The sequence below is a fragment of the Microcebus murinus genome, chromosome 20 (genome assembly GCF_040939455.1).
Source record: "Microcebus murinus isolate Inina chromosome 20, M.murinus_Inina_mat1.0, whole genome shotgun sequence".
Taxonomy (NCBI): domain Eukaryota; kingdom Metazoa; phylum Chordata; class Mammalia; order Primates; family Cheirogaleidae; genus Microcebus; species Microcebus murinus.
The window spans coordinates 19,898,488-19,911,245 of NC_134123.1; the positions used below are offsets into that span (position 1 = coordinate 19,898,488).

The 12,758-nt window shown below is 36.5% G+C and overlaps 1 protein-coding gene across 5 annotated transcripts in view; it reads left to right on the forward strand.

Moving 5' to 3' along the window:
* The window catches only part of NFATC3 (nuclear factor of activated T cells 3), a 117,678-nt gene that overhangs the window by 50,619 nt on the left and 54,301 nt on the right, over window positions 1-12,758 (forward strand). For all 5 annotated transcript variants that reach the window (XM_075995736.1, XM_012742321.3, XM_012742329.3 and 2 more), the window contains 2 exons: window positions 7,641-7,840; window positions 8,556-8,728. In XM_075995736.1, coding sequence (XP_075851851.1) covers window positions 7,641-7,840; window positions 8,556-8,728 — 373 coding nt within the window. The remainder of the gene's footprint in view (window positions 1-7,640; window positions 7,841-8,555; window positions 8,729-12,758) is intronic.

A 12,758-nucleotide genomic window follows, 5' to 3' on the forward strand; every position in this document is an offset into this window, starting at 1 on the left:
TTTGAAATGATGAACTTTTTACATGGTAGCTGCATTCACGAAAAATTTATATATGTTAAAATTGCAATTTTTAGCATTTATGTATACTAAGGAGTTAGGTTCTAAGTTCATAAACATTTTGTTATATTAATACATGAATGTCTGGTGTGTCAACAGTAAAGGACCCAAACTCTGTAAAATTATTTAAAGGTTTATTCTGAATCGAATATGTGCAACTGTGACCTGGAGAGTCATGCCCAAGAAGCCTTGAGCAAGTGATCTCATCATAGTTGGATATAGTTTGGTTTTATATGTTTCAGGGAGACAGGAATTACATGTAAAGTCTTAAATCAATACATAGAAGGTCTACATTGGTTTGGCTGGAAAAGGCAGGGCATCTGAAAGGATGCATTACAGGTGGGTTTGAAGATTCTTTGATTTGTATTTGGTGAAAGAAATGAAACTTTGTCATCCAAAGGCTTGGAATATTTTAAGTCTGTTAATCAGAGACAAGCCACCAGATATACATGTATACCCAGACTCAAGTGATCTGTTAAGTAAATTGATGACCTATAAGTGTGATTTAAGTTTTGTCTTGTATAGCCTTAGGCCTGTTAATGAGTTATAGAGGATTATCTTCAAGAAGGGAGGTGGGAATGAGGAGGCAGATCTGACCTCCCTTCTCATGGCCAGCAACTCAGCTTTAGGGTATTTCTGAGGTCCCCTTGGCCCAGAGGGTGTCCATTCAGTTAGCTGGGGAGCTTAAGATTTTATTTTAGTTTAGAGGTGGTATATTCTCAAGTTCTTTGTGACATGGCTAGTTCTTCACTTTGAAGAACTATGATTATCCCATTGAGAGGAATTTGAATCTTTAGCCCCTTCTCATTAAATGTCCATAGTGCACCCTACTTATCATGTTGGCAACTATGTGCCTTCACAAAATTTCAAAATACCCTCCCCACCCCCCATCTCCCCTGCAGAGGATAATACTGTCCAAGTTAAGAAATTCTTTTCTAGGCCAGGTACCGTGGCTCATATCCTGTAATCCCAGCACTTTAGGAGGTGGCAGGAGGATTGCTTGAGGCCAGGAATTTGGAACCAGCCTGAGCAACATTGTGAGACTTTGTCTCTACAAAAAATTTAAAAATTAGCTGGGTGTGGTGGCATACACCTGTAGTTCCAGCAACTTCAGAGGTCTAGTCAAGAGGATTCACTTGAGCTCAGAAGTAGAAGGTTGTCGTGTTCTACCCTGGGTGACAGAGTGAGACCATGTCTCTTTAAAAAAAAAAAATGTTGTAGGCCAGGGTTGTATAGGCCAAAACTTGCTGTCCACCTGTTTTTGTACAGGTTGTGAGCTAGGAATTGTTTTTATACATTTTTACATGGTTGGAGAAAAAATAACCAAATGGCTATTATTTTATATAGTATTGTATATATTATAATGTAAAAATTATGTGAAATTAAAAATTAAGCATCCATAAAAGTTGTATAGGAACATGCGACATTCATTCCATTTATGTATTGACTCTGGCTGTTTTTGTAGTATAATGGCAGAGTTGAGAAAGAGAGAACATGTGCTCACATTGCTTTACACTACTGCTTAGTGCAGTACAAATTACAATGATGCTGTTAAAATTCAACAGTGTTTCAAGTGCCACAAGTATTGCTGTATTGGGACTTAAAAAAAATCAATGTATATTTACCATGTCAAAATAAGAAAAAGAAAACAGATATCAAATGTCATTCTTTTAAGGCACAGTGAACTGTATTATCTTGTTATCAAATTACATACCAAAGCATTGTGCTTATTATGCAATAACGCTACGGCTGGACTAAAAGCATAGACATCTTTTTCTCTCTCTTTTTTTTCTTCTTTTTATCACATGGAACCTGGAAAGCATAGACATCTTATTTGCCTAACATTTGCATGCAGATATCTATTACCTTGTGACATTTCTTTTTTTTTATTTATTTATTTATTTTTTCTTTGTCTAAGTACAGCCAGTTTCAATGTGACATTTCTTTATATTTCTTATACCTGTTCTTTTTTTATATATAAATTTTTAATTTTAATTGATTCTTATAGTAGCTATAGAGTTTTGTCCATTTCTTTCTTTCTTAGAAAGAAAGCTGCCGGTTTCCAGATGCCCAGTCCTTCTTTATTTCTTTCATTATTTTTTATTTCAAAATATTAAGAAGGTACCAATGTTTTTGTTACATGGATACCTTTTATAATGCTTGAGTCGGGGCATTTAGAGTGCCCATCACCTGATTAGTGTTTATTGTACCCAGTAGGTAGGCTTTTATAACTTCCTCTCCTTCCCCTTCTTAATTTCCTATGACCTTTACATCTTTTTGTGTCATGTGTTCCCATTGATTAGCTCCTAGTTATTAGAAAGTACATGTGGTGTTTGTTTTTCCATTCCTGAGATACTTCACTTAGGATAATGGTTTTCAGTTACATCCAAGTTGCTGCAAAAGACGTTATTTCATTCCTTTTTATGGCTGAATGGTACTCCGTGGTTGTGTGTGTGTGTGTGTGTGTGTGTGTGTGTGTGAGAGAGAGAGAGAGCGAGAGAGAGCGAGTGAGCGAGCGAGCGAGCACATTTTCTTAATCCACTCATGAATTGATGGGCACTTAGGTTGATTCCACATCCTTGTGATTGTGAATTTTGCTGCAATAAACATTCTAGTGCAGGTTTCTTTTTTATAAAATTACTTACTTTCCTTTAGGTAGATACACAGTAGTGGGATTGTTGGGTTGAATGGTTAGTCTGTGTCTGTTTCTTTGAGGAATCTCCATACTGTTTTCCATAGAGGTTGTACTAATTTGCAGTCCCACCAACAGTGTATAAGCATTCCTTTCTCTCTGCATCCTTTCCAGCACCCATTGTTTTTTGACTTTTTAATAAAGGACATTCTTTACATCTGTTTCTAAATCAGTCACTTCTTTAATTTCTTTATTTGCTAGTGATACCCCCATTCTCCTGGTTACCAAAGCTCAGAATTTCTGACTTCTTTGTTTCCTCTTTTGTTCTATATGTAGTCAGTTAAAAAAATCTCTTTAAGGCCTCATAGGAAAGATTTATTCCATTCATTATTTTCTCTTCCTATTTTCTATTTATGTTCCTATCTCCACCCTAGTTTAAACTCTCAGTATACATGATTTTAGTGCTTCAGCCTCTTAGCTTGTTTCCATGCTTCTATCCTTTATCTCCTTCATAGAGCCTTACTTGATTTCTGTCATGTGCTTGCCCACATCTTATATTATTAAGAATAAATTTCTGCCTTTTAGGAGCTTCAGTAATTCCTTAAAATTTAATACATTGCACTTCAGTCTTTCTTTTAGTATCACCTATATAATACTGGCTGATGTAGTAACATTTGAATATGACTATTTCCATAATGGATCTTCAATAAAAGGAGGAAAGGATAGAATGGTGAACAAGACAGTTTCTGCCTTTTTGGAACTTATATGGTACTTGGATGGTTAATAAATAATTTATAATATAATTTTGGTAGTAATAAATATGAAAAATAGTAACACAAGATAAGGGGACAGAGATGTGATATTTTAGATGTAGTAGTCTTCTCGGAGGGGGCTGACCTTTGAGTACAGAACTGAATCAGGCAAAGGAGTGAAGTAACATGAAGATGAGAGGGAATAATATTCCTAAGGAATAAAATATTAAGTATAAAAGTCCTGAGGTTAGGAATGAGCTTGAGTGATTCATGCAGTAAGGCCAGTATGGCTAGAGTAGACTGTAGAAGGGAAAGAGGGGGAAAAGTTAAGGCCAACAAGTTAGTCAGGGCACAAATCAGATAGACTATGAAAACCATTATAGGGAATTTTAATTAATTCTGAATGTGAAGGGAAGCCATTAGAAAGTTCTAAGCAAGGGGTAAAATTATCCAATTTATAAATTTGTTCTGGCTGCTGGACAGAGAATGGGGCCGTAGGGGAACGAGAGTAAAAACAAGAACTGTTATAAAGCTATTGCCTAGGCTTTAAGTGTTTCTCTATAACTGTGAGAGGACTGAAAACCATCCTGGATAAATTGTATTATCTAATAATAGGCAAGTCTTAATATCTTTTCCTGGGTAGAGGAGGATAATCAATAAATTATAAAGTTGCTTAGTTACAAACGCCACTGTAAAGCCAGGGAAGGGTAAGCACAGGGGAATAAAACATTCACCTGCAAGACTCCACCAAGTGCAAGAAAGCCACCATCCCAAAGGAGAAGAGGCATGGCAGGAGAGCTGAGAGCTCCCCACTTCACTTTGTACTGAAGGTGTAAAGCACCCTGAGGCACTCTAGGCTCTTATTTACAAAAGACTGGAGTATTATTAGGAAAGTTGAGAAAAATCTCTTCAAGGTACTCTCAAAAGACCAAAAGTTCACAAAAGGCAAAAACTCTCAAAGGTTGAGAAATGGCTGAAAGAAATATTCTGAGGCTCAGAAATGAAAGAGCAGTACTGAAGAGCATAGAGAACGCCTCATAGATTAAAAACCAGGCAACCAGGTAATAAATCAGAGAAAGGTCTTCTGACAGTTTCAAGGGCTGGAGACCCTTGAAAATCTGTTGACACAAAAACATTTGACAAAATTCAACAGTCTTTCATGATTTAAAAAAGAAATATGCAGCAAACTAGGGATAGAAGGGAACTTAATGATCAAGGGCATTCATAAGAAACCCACAGCTAACATATTTAATGATAAATGACTGAAAGCTTTCCCCCTGTGATCAGGAATAAAACAAAGATGCCTGCCTTTCACCACTGCTTTTCAATGTTATGCTGAAAGTCCTAGCCAGACCAATAAGGCAATAAAAAAAAGAAATAAAAGGCATTACAATTGGAAATAAAGAGGTAAAACTTACGCTTGCCATCAAATTGGTACTGACCGATAAACACTATGGTGCTGAAAGGGTGGTGGTGTTCACCAGAGATTCGGGGGTTAGAGGGGTAGTCCCACATCTGTGGGATGGGGTGAACATTGTGGTGGGGAAAGGCATACCTCTAACCCTTGCTAGGGAGGGGCAAAGATATAAAATGTAACCAAAATGTTAAGAAAAAAGAAAAACATTTGTCGGTGTGGAGCAGGTGGGAGGAGGGGGGAGAGGATGGGTCTATACATACATAGTGAGTGTGCTGCACACTGTCTGGGGGATGGACACATTTGAAGCTCTGCCTCAAGGAGGGGGAGGGGATACAAGGGCAATGTATGTAACTTTAACGATTTGTACCCCCATAATATTCTGAAATAAAAATAAATTTTACAAAGAGGTAAAACTATCTCTATTCACAGATGACATGATTCTATACATAGAAAATCACAAATAATCTGTAAGATAGCTACTAATGCTAAAAATAAGTTCAGCAAAGTTTCAGGATAGAAAATCAACACAAATCAGTTGTATTTCTGTATACCAGCAATGAACAATCAGAAGAGGAAGTTAAAAAGTTATTCCATTGTGAGAAACGGCTAAAAAACAATTTAAAAAAGTAATTCCATGTATAATAGCATAAAAAAGATTATAGGAGTAAATCTAACCAAGGAGGTGGAAGACTTGTATGCTAAAAACTACAAAACGTTGCTGGAAAAAGTTAAAGAGAATCTAAATAAATGGAAAGACATCCTGTGTTAATGAATAGGAAGACTTAGCATTATTAAGATGTCAATATTCTGAAAGTGGTAGATTCAATATAATACCTATCAAAATGTTAACAGCCTTTTTTGCAGAAATGGAAAAGGAAATCCTCAAATTCACATGGGATTGCATAGGACCTTGAATAGCCAAAACAGTCCTTAAAAAAGAAAAACAAAGTTGGATAATTCATACTTCCCAATTTGCTACGGCAGTTAAAACAGTATGGTCCTGGCATAAAGACTGACCAGTGGAATAGAATAGCTAGCCCAGAGATGAACCCTCACAGGTAAGGTCAAATGATTTTCAACAAGGGTACCAATACCATTCAATAGAGAAAGGCTAATCTTCTCAATAAAGAGTGCTAGGAAAACTGGATATCCACATGCAAAAGAATGAAATTGGACTTTTATACTGGATATAAAAATTAACTCAATGGATGAAAGACCTAAATTTAAGAGCTAAAATTATAAAACTCTTAGAAGACAACATTGAGGGAAATTGTCTTGATATATTTAGCAAAGATTTTACCCATATGATACCAAAACCACAAGCAACAAAAGTAAAAGCAGATAAAGTGGACTTCATCAAAATTAAGAACTTTCATGTATCAAAGAACATGACCAAGAACATGAAAAGGCAACCTACAGAATGGGAGAAAATATTTGTAAATCATATATCTGAGAAGGGATTAGTATTCAGAATATATAAAGAACTCCTACAATTCAGCAGAACGCATATGTATACACTCTCATTTCAAAGTTGAATTTGTTTTTAAGCAGGCACTTGGTTGGAGTGGAAACCTGGAAAACCTTTCTCCCCTGTGGTTTGTGGCAGCTCAAAATTTCATTTCAGTTGTTTTAGTCTTAGTTAGGCTACTTAGAGTCTGTGCTGTTTGAGCATGGTTCAGAAGTCAGCCAAAGGTTTGGGCAGAGTTTATATGTATTGTTTGGAGCTCCCGTTCTCTGACTGTCTCCTTTCTGGGATTTCCCTCTTCCTTTCCAGAGGCTGTGGTTGTCTCATACTCTGTCCTAAGTTCTCCAGAGCCCTGAATTCAGACCGTAGGTTTTTTTGATGGAAGTTTCAGCTGCTGTGTAAGGCATGGACTGTGTCTTTCCCTCAGGTTAAAAAACACAACACAGGAAACATAGCTTGTGTTATTTCCTTCTTAGATGTGTCAGTTTATCAATATCTGCTTATTTGTAATTGCTCACCATGCTTTCAAGCCATTCTTTACATTTGTTCCAGTTTATAGTTGTTACCTGCATGAAGATGGATCATATAGGTACTGCTCAGCCATTCTAATTCTCCCTAAATGCTATTTGTATACTTTTTCAGGCTCTGTTTCTTTTAATTGCCTCCTTTCTTGTGGTGACAGTTTTTGCCTCCAGGACCTCCTGGTCTTCCCCTATGTCAGACCCATATAAGTCATCTTAACCTAGCAATAGTGAAAAGTAGATACCAAGAAAAGTCAACTAGCCTGGGCTTGTTAAGCAAGTTGAAATTCTAAGTTTGTAATGTGTAGAATAGAGTTTTTCAGGTTCTTTCTACTAAAACGAAGTACCTCTGATTTTTTTTCTATTTTCATTTTATTTTTTATTTAATTTTTTAATGTCTTTTTTCCTTTTTTTTTTTAACTGCCATGTGAATTGTATGTACCTCTGATTTTAACAGCCTGTTATAGGACCCCATCCCACACCAAAGTCTTTAGGTGTAGTCTGAATGGTTAATGTTGCCTATGGTACAGTATCAGCATTTCTTTTGTGTTCTGTACTACAGAGTCAGAAGGCCTTGTAAATTTATGTTGATCCAGATATTTATAAAAAAAAAATCTACAAAACCAAAAACCCCACATCCTTTGTGTAACATATTCCAGCGTTCTATCTTGGGGTTTTTTTTTTTGTCATTTTTGAAATAACATTTTATGTATCAACGGTACATGATACAGATAAGCTTATTGTAAAATGCATGGATAATGAATTGTGCTTTTCTGTGTTTGTTCTTCCTAATTAGCTCCTGGGCTACAGTGAAAAGCCGATAAATCTACAGATGTTTATTGGAACAGCAGATGATCGGTATTTACGACCTCATGCATTTTACCAGGTGCATCGAATCACTGGGAAGACAGTTGCTACTGCAAGCCAAGAGATAATAATTGCCAGCACAAAAGTTCTGGAAATTCCACTTCTTCCTGAAAACAATATGTCAGCCAGGTATCTTGAAACATACCCTAAAATGGGCAATTCTTTTTTCCCCTGAAACACCTTTCAGAAAAAATGTATTTTTTTAAGTATAAATACAACTCTGCGTTGTTCTAAGTTAACTAAATGACATTGTATAACTAAATTTACGTTTGCTCTAAGGGTGGTAGCATATTTCCAAAAAGAAAATTCAATTCAACAAATGTTTATGAACCATACACAAGTATCATCCTAGGTGATAGGGATAAAAGTACAGTATATGAATGTCAAATAGCTCACAGTGTAATAGGGTAGACAATAAACAATTGCAGTGTAATTATGATTATTATGTTTCCTTAAGGAAAACTTTTTTTTTTCTTTTGAGACAGAGTCTCACTCTGTTGCTCGGGCTAGAGTGAGTGCTCTGGGGTCAGCTTAGCTCACAGCAACCTCAAACTCCTGGGCTTAAGCAATCCTTATGCCTCAGTCTCCCAAGTAGCTGGGACTACAGGCATGTGCCACCATGCCCACCTAATTTTTTATATATATATTTTTAATTGTCCAGCTAATTTTTTTCTATTTTTAGTAGAGATGCGGTCTCACTCAGGCTGGTCTAGAACTCCTGAGCTCAAGCATCCTCCTGCCTCAGCCTCCCAGAGTGCTAGGATTACAGGTGTGAGCCACCATGCCCCACCAGAACCATGATTATTAATAAGCAAATTAAATTTTTATATTTTTTTTTCTTTAGTATTGACTGTGCAGGTATTTTGAAACTCCGCAATTCAGATATAGAACTTCGAAAAGGAGAAACTGATATTGGCAGAAAGAATACTAGAGTACGACTTGTATTTCGTGTACACATCCCACAGCCCAATGGAAAAGTCCTTTCTCTACAGATAGCTTCTATACCTGTGGAGTGCTGTAAGTGAGTTTGTGATGATGTTTTAAGATTTTGTTTATAATGGTTTATTTTCTGTTTTGTTTATAATTTAATGTGTGCATCAGAAGTGTAAACTTAAGCGTAGAGTCTGGGTTGCTGGTTTGATTTTCTCACATGGAAATACGCTAACATGTTTAAGTGGGAAGAGTACTGATCTTCGAATTTTAAAATTTAAAACTTCTCACAGTAGTTTGACCCTAGGTAGCTATGTGACTATAGACAAACTCTATTGACTACAGTTTTCTTATCTTTAAATGAGAAAAGTGGGCTGATGACATCTGAGGAACAAGTCATGAAGCTATGATCCTAATATTTTTAAGTGTCACTTAGTCATCATTGTTTTATTAAAATGTTAACCTTCGTGTTGGAAAATGATTGTCTCTGCAAATTGACCCCTTGGCTAAATAAGACTTATGGAGTGTTTGTTTTTTTTTTTTAACCATAAAGTTATTTACAACATCAGATTAAGTCATTGAATGTTTTTTTCCTTCCATATACAAAGGCGGGGTATAAGAAAGGGCCCTTGGATGGGAGGGCAATTTGGCTGCGACTCCTGTCACCCCATTGATCGCCAGGGTTGATTCAGCTGATCTGGCTGGCGAGCCGGGTGTCCCCTTCCTCCCTCACTGCTCCATGTGAGTCCTTCCCAAAGCCACGCACACTACATTGAAAAGGACGACCTTCTCCGCTAAGGGAGGACCAGTCTTTGGTCAAGGGTATACGAGTAGCTGTGCTCCCCTGCTAGAACCTCCAAACAAGCTCTCAAGAAAGGGCCCTAGAACCTGACATCTACTTAGGCTTTGTAAAACTATGGATCTTGGGCAAGTTGGCTGGTATGACTAGTATTTAGATCTTTAGGGCATAGTCTTGGAATGTTCTAATTGCATGCTATAATTTTGCATAGGAGGAAACTGAGGCACAAAAATCTCAAGAACTCATCCAAGGTTATTTGCTTGTTGGTGACAGAACTGTGTTTAGAACATGGGTTTTCTTGGTACTCTTGATTATATTAAAAAGGAAAAATGTTTCCTTTAGAAACATAAACATTAGATTATGTTCCATGTACCCTGGGAAGGCAGAGAAATGTGCAGTCACTACAGACACAATTACAGCCATGTCTGCCATTTTATTTTGTTAGCCAAATGTATTCTTAGTTTGGTATTACACCTGCTGTGTATCCTTTTCATGCCTCCTTGTTCTGTTTGCTGAATTGAGTTAATACTTTATTGTTTCCCAGTTGACTATGGGAATCGCTGAGTAAATCTATGGTAATAGAATTTACTATAAACTAATTTTTCTATTAATTTTTAATAGATAATATAGATACATGGTACAAAATTCATAAAAGTAGAGTACAAAGTAAATTTCTGAGTCAACCAGTTCTCCTTATATAGAAAAAAAATTTTTTTTTTCTTGAAATGGAGTCACGCTCTGTCATCTGAGCTAGAATGCCGTGGTGTCAGCTTAGCCCACAGCAACCTCAAACTCCTGGGCTCAAGCGATTCTCCTGCCTCAGCCTCTTGAGTGGCTGGGATTAAAGGCGTGTATCACCATGGCCAACTAATTTTTCTATTTTTAGTAGAGATGGGGTCTTGCTCTTGCTCAGGCTGGTCTTGAACTCCTGAGCTCAAGTGATCCTCCCGCCTTGGCCTCCCAGAATGCTAGGATTATATGTGTTAGCCACTGCGCCTGGCCTCCCCATAGAAGAGGCTACCATTGCCAACTTCTTAATTATCCTACCAGAGTGTTCTATGCCTATATAAGCATAGATGTCTCTATTTTTAAAAACAAAGTAGTTAAATAATTCAAGTTCATGTAGTAGGTTGAGTTTGTTTTTGTTTTTGCTTTTGTTTTTGTTTTGAGGCAGAGTCTCACTCTGTTCCTCCAGCTAAAATACAATGGTGTCATCATAGCTCACTGCAACTTCAAACTCCTGGGCTCAAGCATTCCTGCTGCCTCAGTCTCCCAAATAGCTAGGACTGTAGGCATGCACAACAATGCCCAGCTAATTTTTCCATTTTTTTTTTAGTAGAGATGGAGTGTAGCTCTTGTTCAGGCTGATCAAGCAATCCTCCTGCCTCAAGGTCTCCTACAATGCTAGGATTACAGTCATGAGCCACAGCGCCTGGCTTTAGTTTGAGTTTTTGAGAATGAAGTTACTCAAATTATTTTTAATTTTTTCTTTTTTGTTTATAAAGTATGTGATTATTATTGAGAATATAGAAAATGCAGACTGGTACAGTATTAAAATCTTTTGTAATATGACTCCCCAGAGATAGTCACTATTAACCTTTTTTAGATTTCTTTTTTTATATTTTTGTATATCTTTTATATGCACACACAAAATAGTTTTTTTTTTTTTTTTCACAAAATAGTTTTTTAAGTGGGTTTACCTGATACAATTTTATGTCTCGTTTTTTTTTTTCTTTTTCTTTTTTGGAGACAGGGTCTCTGTTCCCTAGGCTAGAGTGCAATGGTGTCATCACAGCTTACTGCAACCTCAAACTCCGGGCTCAGGCTATCCTTCTGCCTCAGCCTCCTGAGTAGCTGGGACTACAAGCATGTGCCACCATGCCCAGCTAGTTTTTTAAATTTTTTGTAGAGATAGGATCTTGCTATGTTGCTTAGGCTGGTCTCCAGCTCCTGGCCTCAGGGAATCCTTATGCGTCAGACTCCCAGAGTGCTTGGATTACAGGTGTGAGCCACCATGCCTGGCCTGGTTTTATATCTTGTTTTGCTTTTTTTCACTTATTATTATGTCATGGACATTTTTCCTTATCATTAAATATTCTACAAAAATACTATTTTTAGCACATGAGTAATTTTGTAATGAGTAATATGGTTGTGCCATCTGTTGAACTCATTTTTGTTGTTATGTAGACTGTACCTCTAATTAGTGTTGTTTTTAGGCCTGTTCTCTGTGAGCTATTTAGAACAGTAGCGATATGAGTATTTTCTGAGATTTGGGTTGGTGCTTGGTAGTTGATCCTAAAGTGGTAGTTGATCCTAAATCCCAGCCTGATTCCCTATGAAGGGTCTATTTTAATATTGTCTTTGAATGGGGCAGGTGTATTTTTTGTGGCTAGGTGTTAAATAGTTGGGAGCGATAGGAGCTATAGTGAAGTGGGTGTGCATGTTTTCCAAGGCATTTAAGTTTAAATCTCTTTAAAAGGCTGTGTTAGCTAAACAAACAAAACACAGCTGATCTTCAAAGCCACCAGTTTTCAACCCATGCAGTAGGACTAAAAATACACTTGTTTTCCATATGTGAAAAAGAAAGTATAATCAACACTTTTTAAATTTGTTTTAATTCTCGGAGAAACCTGGGTATCTAGGTATTTGGCAAGAAGAAATCATTAGAGAACCTAAGTAATCCAAAGAAATATCTACAGCATGAAGCCCAAGCACTTAAAAATGAAAGAAAGAAAAGATCCTATCCAGAAATAGGATCTCCAGAAAATGTAGCAACTTGGAACCAGTCAGTATTAGAGGGTGGCACCAAGGATGCTATTTATAAAAGTTGATTTAAATAATGACTCTACGCATTAAGAAAAATTAGGTTGTGTTCCATTATACCCTGGGAAGGCAGAGAAATGTGCAGTCACTATAAAAACATTTATAGCCATTTCTAAAAATTCAGTATTGAAATGTGTATTTCATGTATGTTTCAGTTACTTACTTTAGAAAATTGTCCAAAATGAAAGTCTGATGTCACAACAATGATCTAGGTATTCTCTTGATGAAAGGGTTACTTGGCGTTTGCCCTACAATAGTTTTTTAAAACTTGTCTTCTCTTAATTGTATTTAATAAAATTATACACCTTTGGACTTATGTGCTTTTTGTAATTATATTAGATTTACGAATTTTAACAGATAGTTGTATGGAAGAAATACATTAAGATTTAAGCTAAAAAGATAAAAAGCAGATGAGATAAATGTGTTGGAGTCAACATGAAATTGAAGATATTAATTAACTTCTCTTTATTAGTTTCTTAATAATTGTAGTATAAG